General features: G+C 56.1%; 1 protein-coding gene across 1 annotated transcript in view; it reads right to left on the bottom strand.

Annotated features, from left to right (window-relative positions):
* LMOD1 (leiomodin 1) overlaps nt 1-17,430 on the bottom strand; it is a 33,558-nt gene extending 16,128 nt beyond the window's left edge. Inside the window, exon 1 of the mRNA XM_082393102.1 lies at nt 16,978-17,430. Within this exon, the coding sequence (XP_082249228.1) occupies nt 16,978-17,238 (261 nt within the window). The 5' untranslated portion in view covers nt 17,239-17,430. The remainder of the gene's footprint in view (nt 1-16,977) is intronic.
* Nucleotides 17,431-24,091: the final 6,661 nt, after the last annotated feature.

The raw sequence follows: 24,091 nt of genomic DNA, 5'->3' as shown, positions 1-24,091 counted from the left end.
GTCTTTCCGTTTGAGACACACTGGTGTGGGGAGGGTCAGAGTTGGGGACCAGCCTGAGCATTGAGCTGAGTCTTTAAGCCCCAGGACAACTGGGAGGTGGGTCTAGTCCTTCCACTGCAGGGAGAGAAGTCGAGATCTAGCTGCAGGGGGCGGGGGGGACTTCCCTGGTGGTGCAGTGGATAAGACTCCGTGCTCCCAGTGCAGGTGGCCCAGGTTCGATCCCTTGTCAGGGAACTAGATCCGACATGCCGCAACTAAGAGTTCGCATGCCACAACTAAGGTGCCCGTGCGCTGCAACTAAGGAGGTGGCGAGCCACAACTAAGGAGCCCACGAGCCGCAGCTAAGGAGCCCACGAGCCACAGCTAAGGAGCCTGCCTGCTGCAACTAAGACCCAGTGCAACCAAATAAATAAATAAATATTAAAAAGAAAAAAAATCTAGTGGGGGGAGGCAGCAAAGGAGGATGTCAAACCCTTACATCAGGGAGGCCAAGCCCCCCCACCAGTACAGGACCCTGTGTCTATGCAGTGGAGGTTGGCCAGGAGGACGTGGGACTGAAGCGTCATCCCAGGGGGCCTCCTTCAGAGGGCTCGGCTGGGACAGGAGACAGGCAAGGACTCTCTTAGCGCGAGGGTCAAAACGGGCAAAGCACGTGATTTGCTGGTCACAGGTTGGAGGGGCTGAGACCAGAACGTTGCCCTGGGGCCAGATCACTCCAGACGCCAGAATTCACGCATGGGCCTCACATGATGGGCAACGGAAACACACACTTTTACGCAGGGAAGTGACAGGTTGTACCTAGAGAGACAGCTCTGGCAGGACGTGATGGGATCCCAGACCAAGGCTGACAGTGCCCGCCTTGAGGTGAATTCTATGCTCATTTCTGGGGGACAGTTAATAAGATTTGGTTAAGTGGGGAATGGCCCCAGGACTTCCAGCTCGGTTGACTGGAGAGATGGTGATGCTTTAAAACCATGACGAGGAGGATGGAGGGAAGGCGGGTGGCAAGTCGGGTGATGGCTGTTTGGGCCGGGATGACGGTTAAATGCCCAAGGAGCTGGCTTTCGTAAGAACGACGGCTCAGGAGACAGACCTGGGCTTGAGATGCCGATCTGGGAGTGGCAGGTGTGCGAGCAACAGTGAAACCACAAGAATAAATACTGCAGCTCTGGAGAAGGAGCATTAGGAAGAGGGAAGGGATATGAGGAATAGGAGCAAGTAAATTGCCACATTATTTAATGAAATAAACCCGTGTCCTCTGAGGTTAGCAAAACCACAGTGAGATACACTTCACACCAACTAAGGTGGCTGTGATTAAAAAAAAAAAAAAAGATAATAGCAGGTGTTAGTGAGCATGTGGAGAAACTGGAACTTTCATACACTGCTGGCGGAAATGTAAGATGGTGCAGCCGCCTTGGAAAAGTCTGGCGGTTCCTGAAACAGTTAAACACAGTTACCCTATGACCCAGCAGTTCCGCCCCTAGGTAATATATATACCCAAGGTAAATGAAAACATGTGTCCACACAAAAACTTATACACGCACGTTTACCGCAGCATTATTCATAACGGGCAAAAAGCAGAAACAGCCCAAATATCCATTGGCTGCTGTGGTGTAACCATACAAATTAATATTATTCAGCCATAAAACTGATGAAGTGCCATGCTCCAACGTGGATGAACCTTGAAAGCATGATAAGTAGAAGGAGTAGACCCCAAAGACCACTTGCTGTATGATTCCACTTACGTGAAATGTCACAGCAGGCACACCCATAGAGACAGAAAGCAGATGGACGGTGGCCAGCGTCTGGGGGGCGGGGGGTGGGGTGCCTGGGGAGGAGTTGCTAGTGGGTGCGGGGTTTATTTTGCGGCTGATGAAAATATCCTGCAATTAGATAGTAGAACTGGTGGCACAACTTTGTGAGTTACTAAAAAACCACTGAACTGCACACTTTAAAACGTTGAATTTTATGGTATGTGAATTATATCTCAATGAAAAATTGAAAGATAACTAAAAGAGACCTGGCTCTTTATGACACCAACAATGATAGGAGGGTTATACTGAACAAAATCTTATTTTACGTACCGTGTTTATCTTCTCTTGCTTTAATTTCTAAAGGATAAAGATTAAATAAAGAACTGAAAATGTAAAACGAACCTATGTGCCTGGGACCATTGACGGAACACCGTATTAGACCAGCCCCATCCAATGGAAACATAATGGGAGTTATACCAGCAATTTTAAATGGTCTAGCAGCCACATTAATACAAAGGAAAAAGAAACAAGTGAAATGAATTTTAATAATGTGTTTGTTGAAGTTTCAGTGCCCTTGAATTAGCAGGGGCTGAGTCACTAACCCTGCAGATTGAATTTATAAGCACTGACTGAACTTGACCTTGAACCCATCACATCCTTCCATTTCCCAGCATCCCAAGAATATGCTCACATGTGCACGCACACATGCACACACACACATGTGCACACACACCCAACGCCACGTCAGACTTCCCTCTGTGAAGATATGCATTCGGGACACACGCAGGAAGGGTTGATGATATGATTTCCTAATAAATCCTGTGTTTTTTTGAATTAAAAATACATGTTTTGAGCCCATCTGAAAATTATTTCCACATGTGATCAATGTAAAATTACTAGTGAGCTACTTTATTCTTCCCGATAGGTCTGGGGAGTCTACGTGACTCACACTTGGCTCCCAGGGGCCACACCTCCAGCTCGTCAGCCCCATGTGGAGGGGTCCCCGTGCCGGATCCAGAGTGATTGCACTTCCCGTGTGGGCCGTTTGCTTCCCTCTGTTTATTCCCATTTGTGACGAGCAATAAAAGCCCTCAATAATAAGGGCTCCTGTGACCCACAGAGACCCTTAGTGGCCCAGCGTCCCGGGAGGGGCGAGTGGCGAGACCGCGGCCTCCTCCGCAGCGGCTGCAGGACCTGGGGTGGAGGGGGTGCGGGGTGGCGATTCTGGGGCCGCAGGCTGGGTGAGCGAGCCCTGGGTCTGCATCAGGGAGAAGCCATCCTGGGACCACCGAGGGCAGGGTGGCCGGGCCAGCTCCCGCCCCAGAGCGCAGAGCGGTTCCAGGCGTAGCACCTGCCCCAGGCGGGTGCACGGCAGACATCCGCCACTCGAGGGGGCGCTCAGAAAGGAGGCTGAGAGACAGGCTCTTTTTCTGTGAACTTGAAGTCAGAAGGAGGCACTCGAGAGCGTCCCTGGTCACCAGCTGGGTGACCTCCTCAGCCCCAGCTCCTTTGTCTGTCAAGCAGGTTAAAGCCTGTCTATCCCATCTACACTGCAAGGCTGACGGGAGGGGAAATCAGACGGCGTTTGCGGGAACCCACAAGCCCGGACAGGCCGGCAAGCGTGAGGTTCCCCTTTGGAGCCTGGACGGCTGGGGCTCGTGGGCGGATGTCCCAGGACAGCAGCTGAGCGCTCACCTGGGTCAGCTGAGCTGAGACACCCTTCCTCTGCTTTTCTGGGGGAGGGAACCGGTGCCGTGGGGACTTGGTACCTTGGGGCGCCTTTGGGGCAGGGCCTCGGAAGCAGGAGGACGGACCAGTGCCCTCCCCTCCTTGACATCCTGCCCACACCTGAAATTTCCCAGGCTGGAGGCCTGATTCTTTTTGTCAGTAGGAACAACTCTTTCCTCCCAAGACCGAGGGAAGCCGGGCACACCAGTTCTGCCACGGTGCACGCAGGTGACTAGTCCTGGGGGGGTGGAGGGCTGCCCTGCCTGGCAGATGTGCCAACATCAGGAACTTGAGCCTCGAGAAGGAGCACGGGTAGCCTCGCGTGTCCCTGCCCTGGGAGTAACCATCAGGGAGTCTTTTCTCCCCTTTCCTAGTTGGTCTCGCCCATCTGGCCACGAGTCTCAGCCGGGAAGTGTGTCAGTGGCTCTGTTTATCACGGGGTTTGGCTCAGTGTCTCTGGGGACAAGCGCCAAAGGCCAGGGGAAGGAGCCTGCGTCTGGGGATCCACTTGGGGACTTGGAAAGTGTATTTATTGGAAACCATGTAAGTGTCCAAATATAGGCAAATGGCTTAACCCAGCCATACGATGGACCATAATACCCCCTGAAAACGATGTTCAGGAAGAATTTTTAGTGACATGGGAAAATGACTACTATAATATGATAAGCAAATAATAATAACAAGCAGGAGACAGAAGGTATGTGAATATGTGTGTTTGTGCATAAAGTTATCTCAGCTACAAAAGGAAAAGTGTGTACACACGCCTGCACTCAGGAAATGTGACCATGGCTGACACCTTTAGCTAATCAGACAAAGAATGATTGGTTATTTTCTCTTTTTCCCCTATGTTTTGATATTGTCTATAATGAGGCTTATGACATTACAATTATAAATCATTGTTTGAAGAAACAGCACCTCCGTGCTCTGTGTACCACTGTCTCCTCCTGCCTTTAAGGCAAGGATTACAGGGACGGGGAGTAAAACAGAAAGTCTCTCTGCCCCCCGACCTGAAAGAACCCTGACCACTGGGACACTGGCGTATATTCAGGAAAAAACGCATACGCCCTTTTTGGCCAAGGGCATCATTGTCAACGTTTTGCCGCTTTTCATGTGCTTTACAGGCGATTCAGCACCCTGGGTCATCAGTAGACACTTTCCTGGTGATTTAGAAACACATTATTTCTAAATAATACACGGGGATAGGCATGTGGAAGACTCTGCCGTTGGAGTAGGGGAGGTGACCCATCCTGGGGACACTCAGTACGAGGAAAATGGCCTGAAGTCAGCCCTTGTCAAAGGGGACTCCAGGAGAATGCCCTAAGGCGTCCACTGTATGTACTGGATTTCTTTCCTCTGTACTTAGAATGGGACCGGCTACTTAGCATCTTTGGGAGAACGGAGGAAACAGTCACTCAGTTTTCTGCAGGGCTTGGTTCTCTGCGGAGCCCTGGTGAGAAAAGCTGACCGTTTATCTACAAGGACCTGCTCCCGGCTCTGCTCCGGCCTCACAATCCTGCCTTCAGGAGGGCCGGTGTGCATCTACCTGGGTCAGAAGTGGCACATCGGCGACCTCCCCGGTTATCACACCCCCATGTTCAGACCCCCAGCCTCCCCGCAGGTGGGCCTGCGACACCGTGACCGGGGCTTCGCTCCCGCTCCGAGGGGAGACCTGCGTGAAGCCAGCTCTCTGCAGGAGCCACGGCACTTTCTCTGGATCTACAGGCAAAGCCGCAAACTTCTCCAGCTATTTTAGGGGAGAAACCAGATGGTGGGCGCGGAGACCCCCAGCTGGCTGGGTCTGGAGCTAATCATTAATATGCTCTTTAGGGTGTATCAGTGGCCCCCGAGATACAGGCGAACTTGACTGGCTCAGGCTAAAAATGTCAGCCTGTGATCTCAGGTCCCTGGAGAGCCGGCAAAGAGACGGTCCAGAGAAGGAAGAAAAACGGAACAAGTTAAAAATGAGTCCGTGAGTCTCACTCTGTCCAGAACAAACTGAGGGGGAAATACGGCAGTGACCTCTCCCAGCCCTGGGGCTGTAGGGTGTAAACTTGTGGACCGATTTCAGTGGTTGTTTACAGAAACTGGAAAAAAGGAATCACTGCCAAATCTCTCTCCATTTGAGGATCTGGACACAAAGTCATATTTTCCAGTAGTCTCCAAAGAGCATAGATGAATAAATAACTTCTGCAGGTCCAGTCAAGTAGGACGAGAAGGGTATTTGCAAACTATTCATCCTCTGTTCATTCAACGTTCAGATGTGTTCTGAGCCGGGCCCTGAACTCACTGCTGGGGAGCGGGGCTGGGTGAGGGTCAGGCCTCGCCCTCTAGACGTGCGGGGAAACACGGACACAGGCGACGCGGGAACACCGCCTTCCACGTGTGTGGGAAAGTCACGGCTGTCACCGGAGCCGAGCCTCCAGGGGGAGGATTATCCGGGCTGGCAGGTCAGCACAGGCACAGAGGAAGGAGAGGAAGCCCCTTTGTGGGCCATCGCCAAGTGTAGACGTGGCGAAGGGTGAAAGTCAAGGGGAGGAGCATTAGTAGCCGGGAGTCAGGGAGGTGCTGGCTCGCCCAGGGCGCCCTGGGCCGCCGAGGAGTGTGGTTTGGTGGTGGAAGCCGTGCGAGCGAGGAGGCTCTCACGCAGGACAGTGTCGGGGTCAAGACTGCGATCTATGACGAGACGCTGGCAGCTCGGGGAGCATGGATTCCACCGGGCAGGGCTGGCGTGGGCGGCGAGGTCATGACAGGTGATCCGAGCGCCTGGGGAGGTGGACCGGAGGGGAGGACAGCGCACCAGGGTTCTGTCGCCAAGAGAACCTGGGACATGGGCAGAGGGGCTAGGCGGGCCCCCTGCTCACCAAAGTACAGAAGGAGGAGGAAAGGCGGGCCGGGGTGGGGCGGTGGTTGATTTATTTTTGGACTAGTTGAACTTGAGACACTTGAGGAGCACGAGAGGCAAGTGAATGCTCTAGACTCAGAATGGAGATCTAGGCCAGAGGGAGTGGGCGGGCACGGGGGCTGCGGCCAGAGCCCTGGCCACAGCGGTGTCTGGACACCAGGGGAAGATGGGGAGGGAGCAGCTGGGGAGGAAAGGAAACCAGCGGGCTGGTCAGGGTGCCAAGGGACCGAGGTGGCGTCAGATGGCGCAGAGGAGGCACGCAGGACGAGGACTAAAAAGCCAGCCCCCCAAGGCTGTCTGTGCAGGGGCCAGGGAGCTGCGGTGAGATGGTGACTGTGGGGCTGCTTCCTGCAGTTTTGTCGTGAAGGAGGAGAGATGGGGCCGGAGAGAGAGCAGGGAGGGAGGCTGAGGAGAGAGGGACAGAGACACAGAGACACAGAGGGAGGGACAGAGACAGAGACACAGAGAGAGGGACAGAGACAGAGACAGACAGACACAGAGAGACACAGAGAGACAGAGAGACACAGAGGGAGGGACAGAGACAGAGAGACACAGAGGAAGGGACACAGACACAGAAAGACAGACACAGAGACAGAGGGACACAGAGGGAGGGACAGAGACAGACAGACACAGAGGAAGGGACACAGACACAGAAAGACAGACACAGAGACAGAGGGACACAGAGGGAGGGACAGAGACACAGAGACAGAGACAGACACAGAGGGACACAGAGACAGAGAAACACAGAGGAAGGGACACAGACACAGACACAGAGAGACAGAGAGACACAGAGGGAGGGACAGAGACACAGAAGGAGGGACAGAGACAGAGACAGACACAGAGACAGAGAGAGAGAGAGACACAGAGAGACAGGGACAGAGACACAGAGACAGAGACAGACAGAGAGATACAGAGAGAGAGAGACAGAGACAGAGAGAGACTGACTGAGAGAAAACCGGTGTTTAAGGGAGCAAAGGTTGGAGAGGACACAGGAGAGAACAGAATCCGAACAGTGCCTGGTCCAGAGGAGGGCCGTCTTTTCCGTGCTGAGATGGGAGGGAAGGGGGAAGATTACATACATGGACGCCTACAAGTTTTCAGGTAGCAGAAGAGGAATTTGAACGTATTCTCACCCGAAGGCTTCAAGTTTCTCAGTGAAACCTGGCGCTAGGTATCTGCTGAGGGTGAAAAGAGAGCTGGGACAAGAGGGCTCCTAGAGGAAGGCTGCCTTCTGGAAGAAGAGAGGGCTGTGCAGAGGTTTTCCGGCCAGCCTGAGGGCCTGGCCGCGGGCACCGACGACGTACCCGCGACGTCATTCTCTCCAGGTCCGGGGAGCAGCTGTGGGGCGGGGCACACATGCCAGAGGGTTAGTCTCCTGCGGCCCGGTGATGAAGGTGGGGGCCGAAGCATGAGAACCGAGGGGAATGCTGAGAATGACCGAGTAAGATAGAAGCTAAAGGGGAAAATAAGCAAAGCCGGAAAGGCTTCGAACACTGATGAGAAGTCTGTCCACGTTGGGGCCAAGGATGGAAGGGGCCACAGTCTCTGGGAAAGTTATAGTCTGGGGACGGAGAGACCTGACCCGGCCCTCACTGCGGCATCCAGGTCTGAACAGAGTGACTGGTGCGTGCGTGGGAGGGCAGGATGTGTCCCAGGACGTGACAGCGGGCAGCTGCCCTCAAGGATGGGCCCCAGGAGAAATGACAACGGTGGCTATCACTTAATTAAATGCCTACTGTTTGCAAATCGTTATGTTAGACATTCTGCAAACTTGTGTGCCCCACCCTCATAGAGACTCCAAATTAGATAGGATCACCTCCATTCACAGGCAAAGAAATGGAAACTTCATTATGTGTTTTCTGTGTGGCAGCAATTCCACTCCCAGGCACATCCCCAACAGAAATGAAATCATAAGTGCACCCCAAAATGTACAAAAGTGTTCATAACAGCATGGTTTGTAATAGCCCCAAACTGGAAACAACCCATATGTCTATTAACAGTGAAACGATAAATAAATTATGGCATATTTATACAAGGGGTTACTACATAGCGGTGAAAGTAAAAAACAACAACAACAAACAGAGCTACAGACAACATGGATGAATCTCACAAACATACAGACGAGTGACAGGACACACACTGTGTGACTCTAAATATATGACTTTAAACGGGCAAGACTAAGCCTGGGGTTAGAAGTCAGGGTGGGGTCCCCGTGGGGAGGGGACGGGAGTGGCGACGGGGAGGAAGCATGGGCGGTGCCGTCAGCGCTCTAGTTCTTGTTCACTTTGTGGGAATTTGGGAAAGTCTGTATTTGTGTTTTGTACACTTTTCTGTATGTATTTTATATTTCAATAAAGACGTGTGCTAGAAAAAACATCCACTTTTGTCAATGAGACACAGGTAAGACACTGAAGAATAAAAGGAAAGAAAGTAAAGCTGGCAAACGTTCGGAGCTCATCTGAGGCTGCGCGGCTGGTGAACCCTTGGGCCGGGAAGGAGCCCGGGGCCCCTGCTTGGCCTGCAGCCCAGGGCTCGTCCCACCGCCAGCCATGCCGAGGGTCCCAGAGCCCCCCACCTCCCGCTGGGCACGGTGGCCTTGGGGACAGAGGATCAATGCTCTGGAGTGACAGTCTACTGGGTCTTGGAACAGCTCTGGCAGCTGTTGCTGCAGATGTTCAAGGCCGGGTTTCATGTCTGGGGCGTCTTGTGTGTCCCTACCTCACCAGGAAGCACTGAGCATTTCTCTTGGGACCTGAGGCGTAACCTCTGACCTCTGATCCCAGCCTCCCAGCTTCTCCCCTTCAATCCACCCCCGCTTGGCCGAGCCGTTTCTTCCCAGAGCAGCCCGGGTACCTGGCCGCACGTGAGAGGCCAAGCTCCCCTCCCCCTCCCCCGACTCGCCTTCCTGACGCATCGTGGCCCCCTCCGCGCCTCCTCCAGTGTGGGAGGTGAGCCCCCCACTGTAGTGCATCCCGCCATCAAGGTCTCCCTCTCTACTGACCCTCTCCAGCAGCACCGAACACGCTGTCATAGCCCATCTTTTTAAAACTCCTCCCGTGATCCGCGTTTACCTCCAGCTGCTTCCCATTAGAACAAAATGCAGAAAAAACAGAGAGCCGTGTCCGTGTGCTGCGTCCGCCGGCCCCGCCATCCTCCTCGAGTCTTACCTTGCGGAATCTGTCAGCAGGAACAGACGTGGCGGCCCCCCCACCCCGCCCCGCCGCCATGAGCCCCTTTCACCTGCTTCTAAGAAACGGCTCCGCGCCTCCGCCCTCCTCCCCAGCCTCCTTCAGGGCTCCTCCTCCGTCTCCAGCACCTGAAACGCGGGAGGGACGGAGACGCGGTCCTCGGCCCCTGGCTCTTCACCCACACTCGCTCCCCGAGTGCCTCTTCCAGGCCCAGGGTTTCCAGCGTCACCTCTACACTTCGGGCTCCCAAACGGGAATCTCCCCACTGAGCTCCAGACTCGCGCCTGCAACCCAGCACTGCCCTTGGGGGCTGCTAAGCTGCACAAGCATTCTTCATCTGCTCAGATCCCCTCCTCACGTCAGTAAGCGGCACCAGATATACCCGTAGCTCAGGCAGGACGGGTCACCTCACTCCTCTCTTTCCCCCAAAACGTCAGCCAGTCTTGGCTGTGCTACTGTGAAGTATTTCCTGAATCTGACCACTTCTCCCTGAACCATCCTTGAGCTCTTGCCCAACCCTCCTGCTCCTGCCCTCTGTGCATCCCACAGCTGGCAGAGCAATGGATCCTTTTATTTCATTTTATTTTTCATGGAAAGGCATTTTATTTTAAATATAGCAGTGTGTACATTTCCTTTTGAAAATGGAGATCAGACCACATCTCTCCCCTGCTTAGAACCCTCCAATGCCATCCCACCCCACTTGGAATAAAACTCCAAGCTCCCACTGCTGCCCTGTAAGGCCCCGCATCTCCTGAACCCGCCCCGCATCACCAAAACCTGCCCCACATCACCTGAACCCCGTCCCGTATCCCCTGAACCTGCCGCGTATCACGTGAACCCGCCCCATATCAACTGAACCCCGCCCCGTATCACCTGAACCCGCCCCGTATCACCTGAACCCCGCCCCGCATCACCTGAACCCGCCCCTCATCACCTGAACCCGCCCCATATCACCTGAACCCGCCCCGCATCACCTGAACCCCGCCCCGTATCCCCTGAACCCGCCGCATATCACGTGAACCCGCCCCGTATCACCTGAACCCCGCCGCGCATCACCTGAACCCCGCCCCGCATCACCTGAACCCCGCCCCGCATGACCTGAACCCGCCCCGCATCACCTGAACCCGCCCCATATCACCTGAACCCGCCCCGCATCACCTGAACCCCGCCCCGTATCCCCTGAACCCGCCGCATATCACGTGAACCCGCCCCGCATCACCTGAAAACCACCCCGCATCACCTGAACCCCACCCCGTATCACCTGAAGCCGCCCCGCATCACCTGAACCCTGCCTCGTATCACCTGAACCCACCCTGCTTCACCTGAACCGAGCCTACTCCTGGCCTCATCCCCCGCTCGACTGCTCCAGTTACAGGGCCTGGCTCGCCCTCTGACAGGCTACACCTGCTAGCACCACAGGCCTTGTGTTTGCTGTTCCTTCTAGACCGACCCGTGGCTGATCCCTCAGTCCATCCCAGGCCTGCTCCCACGTCACCTCTGGGCAGTGTTTTCCCTGACCCCTGGTAGGAATCTCCCCCCACCAAGACTGTTGGTTATATACTCTTTCCTGAAGCTAGGGTATTCTTTGTAACAAACAGATGTTACATGTGATGTGTGTATATGGTCTGTATGAGTATTATCTGTCTCACCCACTAGAACGTGAGCTCAGGGCCAAGCGCCTCTCCATCTTACTACTGTCTCCCAGTGTTTAGAAAGTGCCTGTTGGGAACTCACGAAATAGCTGGAGAATCAATGATTTAGTGGAATCCGCCTCCCTACTTAGAAACACAAACATGATCCATGAACCCTGCCTAAAAAGAGTGAGGGCGGGGCAAAGCTCAAGGCCCCACCTCCAGGCCCCCAGCACCCCCGCCTGCCAAGTGCCTTCTTTTTTTTGACCGCTGCATGCCACAGCATGCAGGATCCTAGTTCCCCCGCCAAGGATTGAACCTGAGCCCCCAGCAGTGGAAGCTCGGAGTCTTAACTACTGGACTCTCAGGGGAATCTCCCTGCCACATGCCTTCTGTGCCCTATTTTGCCTAAACCTCACAACTGCCCTATGGTGGGCTTTACTTCCATCTTGTGGATAGGCATCTCGGGCTCAGAAAGGCAAAGGGACGGGGTCTGAATCCAGGTCCAGCTGCCTCTGCCTCTGTTCTGACCTCCAGACTCGCTACCTTCTGCGCCCGGGATGTTCCACTTTTCAGGTCAGGACGGGGTCCAGCTGGCACTGATGGGACAGCCTGAAGGGGCTGTGGACCCTCCTGGGGGAGGCAAGAGGCGGGTGGGAGGGAGAGGGTGTGAGGCAGGAGGCCGTTCTATTCCTAGCTGTTTGTAAACAGCATCCGGACGACCAGCTGGTCCTCTCTGCCTTCGACCCCAGAGACGAGGAGGGTTCACAGGCCCGAAACCTCCCCCATCTCCCTTCCCCCACCATCGTCCAGCCCTGCACCTCAGCCCTTGAGCCTGGGGGTAAAATAATTAGGCAGAGGCTCCAAGAAACCAGGCCATGGGATGGGGGTGGGGCAGGAAGTAATTAAACTCCCTGCCTCCCTCTTTACTGAACTCAGGGCCACTCTCCCCGCATCCATCAACTCCTCACTCCCACCGGCAGTAGTTTTTAACCTCATGAGGGATTAAGAAAAAGTTGATTTGGTGAATACCCAGGCATGAAGTCTGCGGGATTCAGGGAGAGGAGGGGAAGGTCTCTGTGCCACTTTCAGCACCTGGTCCAATTTAACCTCACAGTAACCCTCCAAGGTCACCTGACAGGTAACGTGGTCGACTCAGGAAGCCATGTTAATGAGGCCTTTGGTCCAGAAGGTCCTCAGCACCGTGAGTGTGCTTCCTTCCTGAGGGGACTCGCCGAGTTCTCTAGCTCGCAAGGGACAGGAGCTGGGTCACACCTGGACACCTCGGGCTCCAGACACCGGGGGCTCCCCGCACCCCCGTGTCCTGGGCCAGCAAGACCTGGGGGGACAGACCCCGAATGCAGACCCGTCTTCCTTCTCCCGTTATGCCAGGAGAGGTCTGGTAAACAAGCTCAGGCTGGTCTGGAAAGGCTATTCTTGTTTATCCAACTTGGCAGGCATTGAATATCAACTACCCCCCCCCCCACCCCCCAAGATGTCTGACACAGATGCTCCAGTCCCCTGGGTGGAGGGAGAGGCTGATGGGAGCAGATGGGGGGGGTGCGGGCTCTGGCCCCACCCTTGCCCCTTCCTGCCTCAGCCTGGGGACCCCGAGCCCCCAGCCTACCTGATCTGGTAGCAACCTCCCCTTGGTCAGTGGGATGCTCATCCCAGCCCCGCCCACCTGCATCCCCCAGCACTGCTGCACTTTTTGCGTGTTCGGTTCTCTATGGTCCTGCCTCCCCCTCTGCCCGGCCCATCCAGCCAAGCTGCGTCCCCGCTGCCTCGCTGAGGAGAAGGCAAGTGCCCAGGGGCAGCCCAAGGGTGGGAGCGGGAGCTTCACTTGCTGAAAATTCATTAAATTGAATATTCTATACATACAGAAGAAAGTGTATAATACATGAGTAAGAACAGCAGTTAAGACAAACACATGTGGATCCCACCACCTAGTTTAAGAAGTGTGCTTTTTCACATTCCGGATGGACAGAGGCAGCTTTCAGATCCAGGGTGAGATTCTGAGCTGGCCGGGCCATCGCTGGTGCCCACTGGTGCCTCCCCATCGCCTCTCCCGCCCCCTCCGCCCGGCCTCCGGGGCTATTCTGGTTGTGGACCCATCGGGGTTAATCTCCTTAAGCAAGGAGCTGTGCTGCCCAGTGCACACGGCAAAGGGCAATGGGACCTGCTGGTGCTGCTGGGCTCTTCCGCTTTCCCGTCCCCGCGGGGAGACCGCGGGTGCTGGGCCGGGAGCTGAGGCTGCGGGGCAGGGACCACAGGGAGCTCAGAGGCTTGGGCCCAGCAGCTACTGGCTCGTGGAGGTTCTCGAGCTTTCCCCGAGGGAGGACCCAGAAGGGCTTCCTCCCCCACGACTGAGCGGCCCCTGCTCCAGCCTGGGCGCAGGTGCTAATCCCGGCCCCCGGCAGACCAGGGAGGAGGACGGGGAGGCAGGCGGGAGGTCTTCTTTCCCACTTGGGAAGGAAAGAGAACACACAGCTGACCCGTTGGGATCCGGTTCTTGAAACCTGAGCTGGGACGAGGGTTTCACTGAACCCTTGGCTACACACCTGCCAGGGCCGTCTTCCACCTGGGCGGGAGGACCGGGATGGCACACACTGGCCTGGCCGAGGGCTCTGCCCCTTTAGGGGGAGGGAGGGGAGCCAGGGGTCAGCTCTGTCAAGCCCACCCTGACCCCCTGCTCACCAGGCTGAGCGAGCACTTGTTCTCCAGAACCGCACCAGCTGCACAAGAAAGCAGACTCGGCAACAATGTGACGGCAGGACAGGATGGGCCAGGGTGGGGTTGGCACAGGTGGCGTTGGAGGGCTCAGATCAGGCAAGGTGCCCGACACTGCCAGGGGCAGGGGACGTCAGGGAAGACCCCTGGAGGAAGTGGTACCTGAGACCCAAGGACAGATAGGAGCTGACCTGGAGGAAGCAGGGGGCGGGGGAGAAGCAGAGCGAGGTCCCTTCCACAGCGAGACCCACCCAGTCTGCATATGAACCTTGGGGACTCCACCCCAGGAAGAGCCAGAGTTTAGGACCCAAGCTGGGCCTGCCTTCCACTCTTGGTCTCTATGTATTAAATAAAAAAACAAACAACATTTTACTATGGAAAATCTGAAACATATACACAGAAATAGACAGATGAGTATAATAGCACAGTGCGGACTCACCACCAGGTTCAACACATCAGCAACTGTCTCCCAGCGGACAGTCTCATGTCATCTATACCCTGCCCACTTCCCCCGGCCGCAGTACTTTAAAGCAAATTCCCTAATCCTAGCAGTTTTTTTCCCATAAGTGTTTTAGTGTCCACATTTAAAAGATAAGGATCCTTTAAAAAGTATGCCCACGGGCTTCCCTGGTGGCACAGTGGTTAAGAATCCGCCTGCCAATGCAGGGGACATGGGTTCGAGCCCTGGTCCGGGAAGATCCCACATGCTGCGGAGCAACTAAGCCCGTGCACCACAACTACTGAGCCTGTGCTCTAGAGCCCACGAGCCACAACTACTGAGCCCACGTGCCGCAACTACTGAAGCCCACGCGCCTAGAGCCCGTGCTCCGCAACAAGAGAAGCCACCGCAATGAGAAGCCCAAGGATCGCAACGAACAGTAGCCCCCGCTCACCGCAACTAGAGAAAGCCCACGCGCAGCAATGAAGACCCAACGCAGCCAAAAATAAATAAATTAATTAAATAAATCCAAAAAAAAAAAAAGTGCACCCACAACACTGTCATCAAGTCAGGTGACGCCGGCTCCTTACTCTCTGCTTAGAGGCAGCTCCAGCACCGCCCTCCCACCCCCATGGCTCCTGGGCTTCTTGACCCAGGGAGCCGACACGTTGGAGCTGCAGTTTTGGCTTCGAACCAGCCCGATGTGGATGAGGTGGACGCTCCAGCCCTCACTGTGGGGATGAGGAGACCAAGGCAGGTCACAGCGCGGGACACTGGTCCTCAGACCACGTGTTGCAAAGCAAAGTTTGCACCAGGCTCGAGCTTTGCTAAGGGTGCTGACGAAGCCGCGTCCCCGGGTTTGCGCCCCCTCCACAGGTGACACAGGTGACTCTGCTCACGGCCCGGGAGCGCCGAGCTGCATGGGCCCCCGGCCTGGGGGGAGGAAGCGGTGTGGGGTGGGGAGGACCGACAGCCTCTCCCCAAGGGAAAAGGCCTAGGGGTGCCTTCCCCACCAGGCGTCACTGTGTGCCCTGACTCGGGCTCTGCCTGCGAGACAAGTGTCCGCCTGGTGCTACCTGGCCAGCCGGGAGGCCTGCGAGGGTGAGCCCCTCACGTGCTCTGCGGCCCGAACGCCTTGCTTTGGGATCAGAAGTGTTTCCTGCTTGTCTTTCACCTCTGGGGACCTTCGCAGCTGTGGGCTCAGAGCCTGGGGACTGGGTGCCAGGGGTCCAGTGGGGCGTTGACAGAGGTGCCAGCCCCCGGGGAGCGTCTTGCTTCCTTCCCTGTGTGTCCCAACAGCAAGTCCCTGCATCCTCTCATTTCCCATCAAGGTGGTAGTATCTACCCAGCACGTCAGAGCTGCATCTGGACCTTGCCCACAGGATAATAAACCTTAACTGACCTAAAATGCTACCGCTGTGTTAGTTCCCGGTGCACAGCATAGTGATTTGATATTTCTGTGTGTTACAAAACGACCCCTACCCTACCAATGTTTCGGCAAAGCTTTAAACACAGGCCGGGGTGGCAGGGGCAGAGCCGGGGCACCAGCCCCTCCACCTCGCCCCACCCTGCCCCTCTGCTCCTGCCCCCCATCCTCGAGGGGCCATGCGTGCCCACCGGCGGGCGCTGAGGCTAGTGTCCCCGCCGGACACCTCACAGGAGTTTCAGGTGGTGGCGCACAGGGCGGTGGCTGGCGAGGTCCTGGGGGGGCGGTGGGGAGGCAGCACACAGCGGAACGGCCTCCCCAGCAGACACTCCGGACCTGGAGGAAGGGTGTCTGCGAAGTCGTCCTCCGGCCGAGGCCAGGCTACTTCGTCCCAAGAGAACCCACATGTGAGCACACGGCGGAAACCCGGGAAAAACCCGGAAAGCCACTCTGCTTAAGCCCATCCTAGATGTGCGCAGACGCTTCCCCAGAGGTCACCCCTGCCCCTCCTCTGTCCACTCCCGGTGGCAAAGCACCTGGTGGCTGGGAAAGAGCTTCATCCCCCAGCCAAGGGGCCTTACCCCCAAAAGGGGGGCTCTCCCTCAAGAGGCTCCTCCAGAAAGTGCAGACCCCACCTGCCCTGGGAATGAGACGGACGGAAGCTGTGGGCGAAGGCGCAGACCCTGGCCTGTCTCCACTGCCCTGATGCCTCACGTGGTCCACATGCCACGAGATGCCCAGAGACCTTGAAAGCGAGCTGTCCTCCACAAGGAGGGGCTGGCAGGAGACCGCAAGCCCAGTCTCTCTTCCTGCCAGGAGGGTGGGATAAACGGGAAGGAAAAAAGCCAGGTGTGGGCGTCCGGGTGGAGCCAACCCGACAGTGACCACCCCAAGGGCGTCCCCTCCAGCTCCCAAGTTGCTAGCAGCCCCGCGAGATACGTGGGTGCAGGTCCCCCCAACACATCCGACCTCTGCTTCATGAGACAGCAAATAGGGGTAAGGAGCTCACACGGCCAGTTCAGGGGATGACAATCGGTTCTGAAACATTAAATCCTTTGCCAGCAAGAACTCTTCTTCTAAGGAAAGAGCATCCTCATCGTGGCGTCGGGGTCTCCCCGCTCCCCACTCCCTCCTCCTCCCCCTCCCCTCCCCCTCCCCCGCCCCCCCACCCCCACTCACATCCATGGACATCTCCCTCTGGATAAGTTTCTTGGTCTCCTTTTCACAGAAGTTGAGCATGGCTTCCCGGTTGTACACGCCCGTGGACGGCTTCTCCGTCTGGTTCCTCTGGCGCAGCCCCACAGGGACGCTCCCATCTGGGTCCACCACGTCCAGCTCCTTCTCCAGCTCCTCCATCTCCTCAGGAGACAGGGTGGACAGCAGGCTGTCGATGTCGGGGTCCTCGCTCACCTGCCGGCGATACTTGGCTACCTTGGACATCTTGGCAAAGTGGGCTGCTGCTCTTGCGAGGGCTGCGGAGAGGTCCTGGAGGGCCGGGACGGGGTGCGAGCTGATCTGGACGGAGCAGACGCCCAGCTGGTCGAGGACCTCGGCTCCCCTGCCCTGCCTGCTGCAGGTGCCCAAGTGTGAACTGGGAGAAGCAGCAGCCTCCCGAAGCCCAGGGCTAGTGGACCCGGGCTGGTCCAGCCAGCAGCCAATAAGGCCCCACGACGGCCCGGCCCTGGAAGGAGAGGCCAATCCCCGGGCGGGGGCGGGCCTGCCTCGCTGTCAGAGCTGTTTGAAACTTGAGGACATTCCAGGGAATCTTGGAGCGCTGTGTGACCAAATTTAGCACAGAGCATTTAGCCTTTTAAAGACAAGGGGGCCACGCAATGAGAAAAAGATATAATACAAAAATGCAGAGGCTGGCAGAAGCAGGCGAGAGCCACGGAGAGCCAGAAAAGCAAGCAGACAGGACGCGGGCTTCACGAGCGGCCAGCCCCGGACCTGCCCTGTTCAAGTGCACACGTGACGCCTCCACCCGGGGTGGACGGCGCTGTGGTGGTCAGCACGTGCCCCACTGACTCCTTTCTACTGTATTTGGTAGTGTGCTGGGCACTCCCCAGTGGCTACAGCCCCAGGACAGAACTCTATTCCAGAAGCCCCGAGCCACCCACTCGTTCTCCCCTGCCGAGGAGGGCCCAGCATCAGAGGCCCCCGCCTGCCGTGGCCACTTCTTGCGAGCGAGCGAGCGAGCGAGCGAGAGAGAGAGCGAGAGAGAGAGAATAAATCCTCACTGTGTTCCCAGACCGAAAACTGGCAGGCTGTTTGAGCAAGAAAGTGTGAGGTGCAGAAGTCAGGGAACTCTGACAGGGCCGTCGGCCTCCACGAGCTCTTGGGAAGAGGGTTCCCACCTCCCTCCGCCCCGTCGGCTCCTTCCTCTGCCGGGGCACCTCCCGTGGGGGCATCAGGAGGGGCAGCAGGCCCCCCCACCATGTGCAAATCCAGGGAAATATAACTCTGGGCTGTTGGGAGAGACCCTACTGCAGTGGGTCTGGCAGGTTTCGTGAAAGGTCTTTCACTGCCCGTCCCTCTTGCTGCTCTGCACAAGGCACAAGGACATTCAATCTCCTGCCACAAAATCCCCCCAGAAGCCCTGCTGTAACCCACCGCGTAGCGGCTTCCATCTTTCCTGGCGTCGGTCCACCCTAAGCCAGAGAGAGACCGTCACCCATCGGCGCTTGCTGACTCCAGGGATCGTCTGGGAGGAAAACTTGGCCCTGGCGTTGACCGACGGCTAGTCTCGCTTCAGGATACGGCTGGGAGGAGCTGGGGCTGGCTGGTGGGACTGGAGGGCAGAGGGGAGCAGGCGGAGCCGAGGGGAAGGGGGCGGAGGGGCTTGGGGGGCTCCTGGGGTTGTTTCTTTTCAGAGGCGGGGCGTCTGTGGGCGAGTCGGTGAGCATATACTGATGAGTGCAGACCACGTGGCAGGCACCGGTCCAAGAGCAAGGGATGAAACTAAGGATAGAAAATCCATGTGGTCCCTGCCTTCCTGGAGTTTACAGTCTATCCGTGAAGACAGTTAATAAACAAGTAATTTCAAACAATTTATTAAAAAAAAAAAAAAGAGTTTACAAAACGCCTCCAAAGAGAAGTGCAGGGGCCGCGGGGAGCAAAACAGGGAGGCTGGTTCCACGGTTCAAGCTCGGGCTCCCCGGGCGGCCGACCTGCTTAGGTCCTGGGCTCCCTGCTCAGCCGACGTGCGATTCTGGCCCAGCCACCTCCTTCCCTGAGACCCAGCTTCACCATCTATAAAATAAGGACAGCGCTGGGGCCAGGCTCGGAGAATGGTTGTGAGCATTACACGTGAGCCACGCAGTTGATACGCCTGACGGGCACTGAGCACACAAGCCCTGTCTGTAGGCGTCATAATCACTCACTTCTTCTCCTGGCCCAGGCTCTGTTCTCCACGCCCCACCTCCTCGCTCATCTTTGTCTTTCCGTCTGTCCTTCAGCAGAAACCACGCATACAGGCATGCACACACATGTGTTTGCACACTCATCTCCTCCCCTCGTTCTCATCATTCACTCATTCATTCATTCAAGGGTGCTGTGTTTATATCCCACCCGGCCAGGCACTATAGGGAGAGAGATGCAAGAATAATTACAGTGCGGTCATTCTCTTTTAAATGTGTCATCTATTGAGGTAAAAAACAACTCCACGTACTAGAAGGCAAGGTGAAACAGGAGAGCAAGAAGCAACTGCCTAGAGCCCGAGGGAGACACACTAATCTCGTGGGGAGGGTCAGGTGGCCCCCAGTGGGCACGCCGAGGCCTTGGGCTGGCCTGGGGGCTCCAGGGCGCGTGGACAGAATTGTCTACCCCCAGCCCCTCACGTCTGTCGGCCTTTGCTCTCACTTCCGCCCAGAAGAGGCATGATCTCTGGAGCCACCCCAGCCAACCTCTCGACCCCGCCAGCTGAAAGCAGCTCTTTCCAGCCCCCAGCGACTCTTCCTTCTCCTCCCAAAGCGGAGTCGCTCAGCCCCGGGCCACCTGGTTTCAGCAGCCGTCTCCTCCCCCTGGTTCTAAACTCAGAAAACAAAGCCAGAGCTTCCATACTTCCAGGCAGGACTCCCGGCCTCCTAACCAAAGGTTTCTGCACAGAAGCCCAGCATGTTCTCGGCTTCGGTCCCACGATGCCAAACAGCTGGCTCTTCTGACGTGACTCGGTCCAAAGCCTCTTGCTCCTAGAACCCGGGCTCCGGGTGCCAGCTCGCAGACCCTGAAAGCCAAAAGGCATCACCTGTGGGGCTGGAGGACTTGGGCCCCTGCGGCGAGGGACCACCGCCCCACTCACTCTCCAGGGGCAGCAGTTATCCAAGCTCAGAATCCACTTCCACCCAAAACAAATTCATCTTGAGTATCAGGATTATGGGATGGCCTAGTCCCCAGAGAAAACCCAGCACTGCTGTGCCAGACGGAGGAAGGGAAAGGGACCCCAAACTCTGGCCAAAACCTGTGTACGTGTCGGGGGACAGGGACCAGAAGCAATTAACTAATGCTTAGGGTGGCTCTCAGCTGGGCCGAGTGACCCCACAAAGTCACATTTTCAGGAATACAGGGTGGCAGTGTAGTGTAGCAGATAAGGCCACGGGCTCAGGAGTCGAATGACGTGGGGTCAAATCTGAGATGTGTGACTTTGTGTAAGTTATTTAACCACTCTGAGCTGCAGGAAATGGAAAACGAGAATCTTAAAAGTACCTTGAGAAAAAAACATCCTGCACAGGGTTACGAAGGTATTAAATATATCACACAAGGTGACGCACACAGAGCGTGTGGCAGAGCGTCGGACGCCGTAAGCACTCAGTCTGCTCACGCTCAGTATACGACCACACCGGCTTTCTCCTTTTCAGGGAGCCTGGAAGTTTCTCTGGAGTAGCAGACTTTGTCTCTGAAGCAAGCCGCCGGCCTGGCCCCGCGCGCTTGGGATGGGCAGAAGTGGACAGAGGAGAGCTCGGAGACAGACCACAGGCTGGACACATGTCTTCCTGCAAGGAGGGCAGGGGGAGGAAAGAGGGCAGAAGAGAGACAAGAGACTGCCTCCTCTCCCCACCCGCCGCGCCCCAGCCCGGCTAAAACCCCAAACAGGCCCCAGTCACAGACTGGAACCCCAGACCCAGAGCTGGCTGTGGTGCCAGCCTCACTTGTCCATGGCAATCTGACGGGCCAGGTGGGGCTGGGGTCTGGAGCCACATACATGGCCTGTGACCTCCTGCTGCGAGGAGCTCTTGAGGTCCCCAAACCTCTGGCTCAATGGAGCCCAACCCACTGGGGGCCAGGACCCCCTAAGTGGCAGGCGGGTTCTGAAAATGTCCACCCCTCTGCGAGGGTGGGGTCTGGGTGGAGAGAAGGGTTCCTCCTTCGCGCCCCTCACCCAAGCTGCTTCCAGCCTTTTCTTCACCCAGTGAGCTCACCGTCTACCGAAAAGACAGCATCCTTCTGGAAGGAACTCCCTCAGCTACTTGAATAAAGTAGATAAAACTTTAATACATCACTATTACCTGGAAGGTAGACAGTCTGCTCCAGGGAGGGGAGGGAGAGAGCTGTCCCTTCACTATCCTGTAGCATAAATACACCTGCTCCAGAGGAAGTCATGTCTGGAGCTGTCCCAGGCCACCTGCTTACAGCAACGCTCTCGGACAGAGGTGAGCTTCTGATGCTCGGATGTGTAGAAATGGGAGAGGTCTGTGGAGAACTGTCTCCCAACACACAGCTGACCCTGCCTCTGGCTCACACTCCCCACCTCCATGGCCGGGAACTCTATCCCCTGAGAAAGCCTCATTCTCCCGCTTCTCAGGTTTCCTACCGTCCCAGTGGGACCAGCAGCCCACATGGTGACAACGCTGAGTCCTTCCTGCTCCTGTGCCTTGTCGCTGGCATCCCCTCTCCCTCTGACCCCCCTCACCCAGCAGAATCCTCCCAATCTTCAGGCTCCAGCTTGACTGCCATTCCCCCAGGACCCTTCTGCAAGCACACGCCAGCCCCCCCAGTGCTCTCTCCCCTTCGAATGCCTCTAGCATTTAGCACATTCTCTGTCACACGCTGGCATTTTACAATTTTGACCCAACAGCTATTTCTCAAGTGCTTATTCTTTCTCTCCAAGTACATTTGGAAGACCCTGAGGGTAGGAACCACGTCGACATTTTTAGTATTCTCTCCACCCCAGTCCTTACACTAAGGCAACTCTGAGCACAGGGGAAGGGTCTTACAGTTGATTTGGGATTACCAATCCCTCTTGTTACTTTCTCGGTTCAGCACAACCTTGGCACCCTTAATATCTATCAAATGGCCCTGTGCCCAACCCTAGCCTCTGAAAGTGGTCCTTCCCCAAGAAAAAAGACAAGTTCTACTTGTCCAAGAGCAGAAGACGAATGAAAGCTTATTGTGGGGTGGGGGACGGATGGGGTGGGCAAGAGGCATCAGAATCACTGCTGGCCCCGCCACCTCACATCCCTCTGCATGGTTTCTGAGGGAGGATCTTCCTTCCTTCACTTTGTTCGGTTGGGGGAAATCTCACAGCAAAACGGGCCCCGGGTCACAGCTCTTTCAGTTCACACAGGGAGCTGCTTTCCCCAAAGCAATACCCGGAGGACCTGGGTCGCAGGGTTCCAGCGCAGCCTTACACTGGGCCGAGCACACCGACTTTCACCAAACGTGCCCAGGGGTGTTGGGTCACCATCTCAGACTCCCCTCCCCTTCAGGCCAGGTCCCTCTCAGGACCCCACTCCTTTCCTCTGTTGGTCTTGATGTCATTCCTTCATGTCACTGACCGTTCAGCTCTGCAGACTTCTTGAAGACTCACTACGCTCTTTTCTTCCAAGATGGATAGGGATATTTTCTGGGGGTGTGGGGGGCATGGGGGCGGCTTCCTTCTCTGGCCAAAGGTGAAGTCCTAGGCCTCGCCCAGGCCCAACTCTCTGCTCCACCCTGTTATCTGCTGCAGTTACACAAAACAGAAGGTGAGAAGTCCAAGAACGCTTGCTGGCCACGTGAGCAGTGCCCTCCAGAATGGTAGGCTGCTCCAGGAGAGGGACTGTTGGGATGAAGTGAGCCGGGTAACCACAGCCTAGAGTCTGGGCCTCAGCTTTGCAAACTCAGCAGCTTGGTATGATCACCATTCCTGGTGACTGATTTGATTCAAGGGAACCAACCTCACAAGAGGTGAATGCATAAACCAATATAACCACCGAGTGGACAGGAATAGTTATGAGCATTCTCTCTTAAAGGAAAATCCATTCAGAAACCAAATAACAATCAGAAGATTGCATAATGAATATGGAATAGGAGCTAAGGGATATTTCCTCTGGGTCCTGGAGAGACCAGAACCTCATGAGAACGCAAATCTCTAGTTACTGAAATACTTATGCCCACTAGGACTCTTGCTGCCTGGTGACTCTTTCCAGGTCCCAGGTTGCCCGTCGCCCACATTATCTTCAGGCTGTCAATTAATTAGATTGAAGCGTTCTTAATCAGAGTCACATTCCAAATAAGCCCTCTTGGACTTAGGCATCCAAATCACAGGACTGGTTTGAACTGTTCTTTTCAGTATGAGACACATTTTGCTGACAGTCTTCATTTGGTTCTACGGAGGCTCAGTTTATTTGCTCACCTTATTTCCAAGATTTTGGAGGGAACGTCACTCTTCCTTGCAGTTTCCTATTATTTATTACACTAACTTTCCCAGGAAATAAATATATACAAGTTTTAAAGTCAACCTCAAAAGTGCAGGATGGGGAAGAGCTCCCGTAGCAGCTGTCACATGACAGGTTTTGCTGCCTGCACGCTGAAAGGGCCCGGGGTCCCCAACCTTTTGCTACCTCTTCTCTGAGCTAAACACCCCTCACGTCTCCCGGTGATCATTTGGAGTGAGGTCTGAAAGAGGCTTCGTTGTCGCTGTCCCCCACGTCGAGGGCCCCCACGGGACACGGCGCCCCAGATGTTCACAAACATTTATGGAACATCCACTACAGTCCGGCCCCGAGACTCTAAAGGACTCGGGCACCGCCTGCCCTAAAGGAGCTCCGGGTAGTCGGTGGGGCTTCACCAACTCTGACGAAGTAGGCAGCATTTAATCCACACTTGACAGCCAGGTACTAGAACAAAGAAACGTGTTCGGAAGTTCTGGGAACCCTAGCGGAGCAACACCAGCTTTGTCTTCGGCCTGGCCCCGCAGCTTCAGTGATGGGTACCTCTCCGCACCTGGGGGCACCTGGGGGCCCCGGGCGCCCCGCCCCCGCCCCCGCCCGGAGCCTTGCCTTCCGCCCGGAGCCCCGCCTTCTGCCCCGCAGCCCTA

The sequence above is a fragment of the Balaenoptera borealis genome (genome assembly GCF_965194805.1).
Source record: "Balaenoptera borealis genome assembly, chromosome: 1".
Taxonomy (NCBI): Eukaryota; Metazoa; Chordata; class Mammalia; order Artiodactyla; family Balaenopteridae; genus Balaenoptera; species Balaenoptera borealis.
The sequence above is the reverse complement of the archived record's forward strand: the minus strand, read 5'-3'. Positions and strand labels throughout refer to the sequence as shown.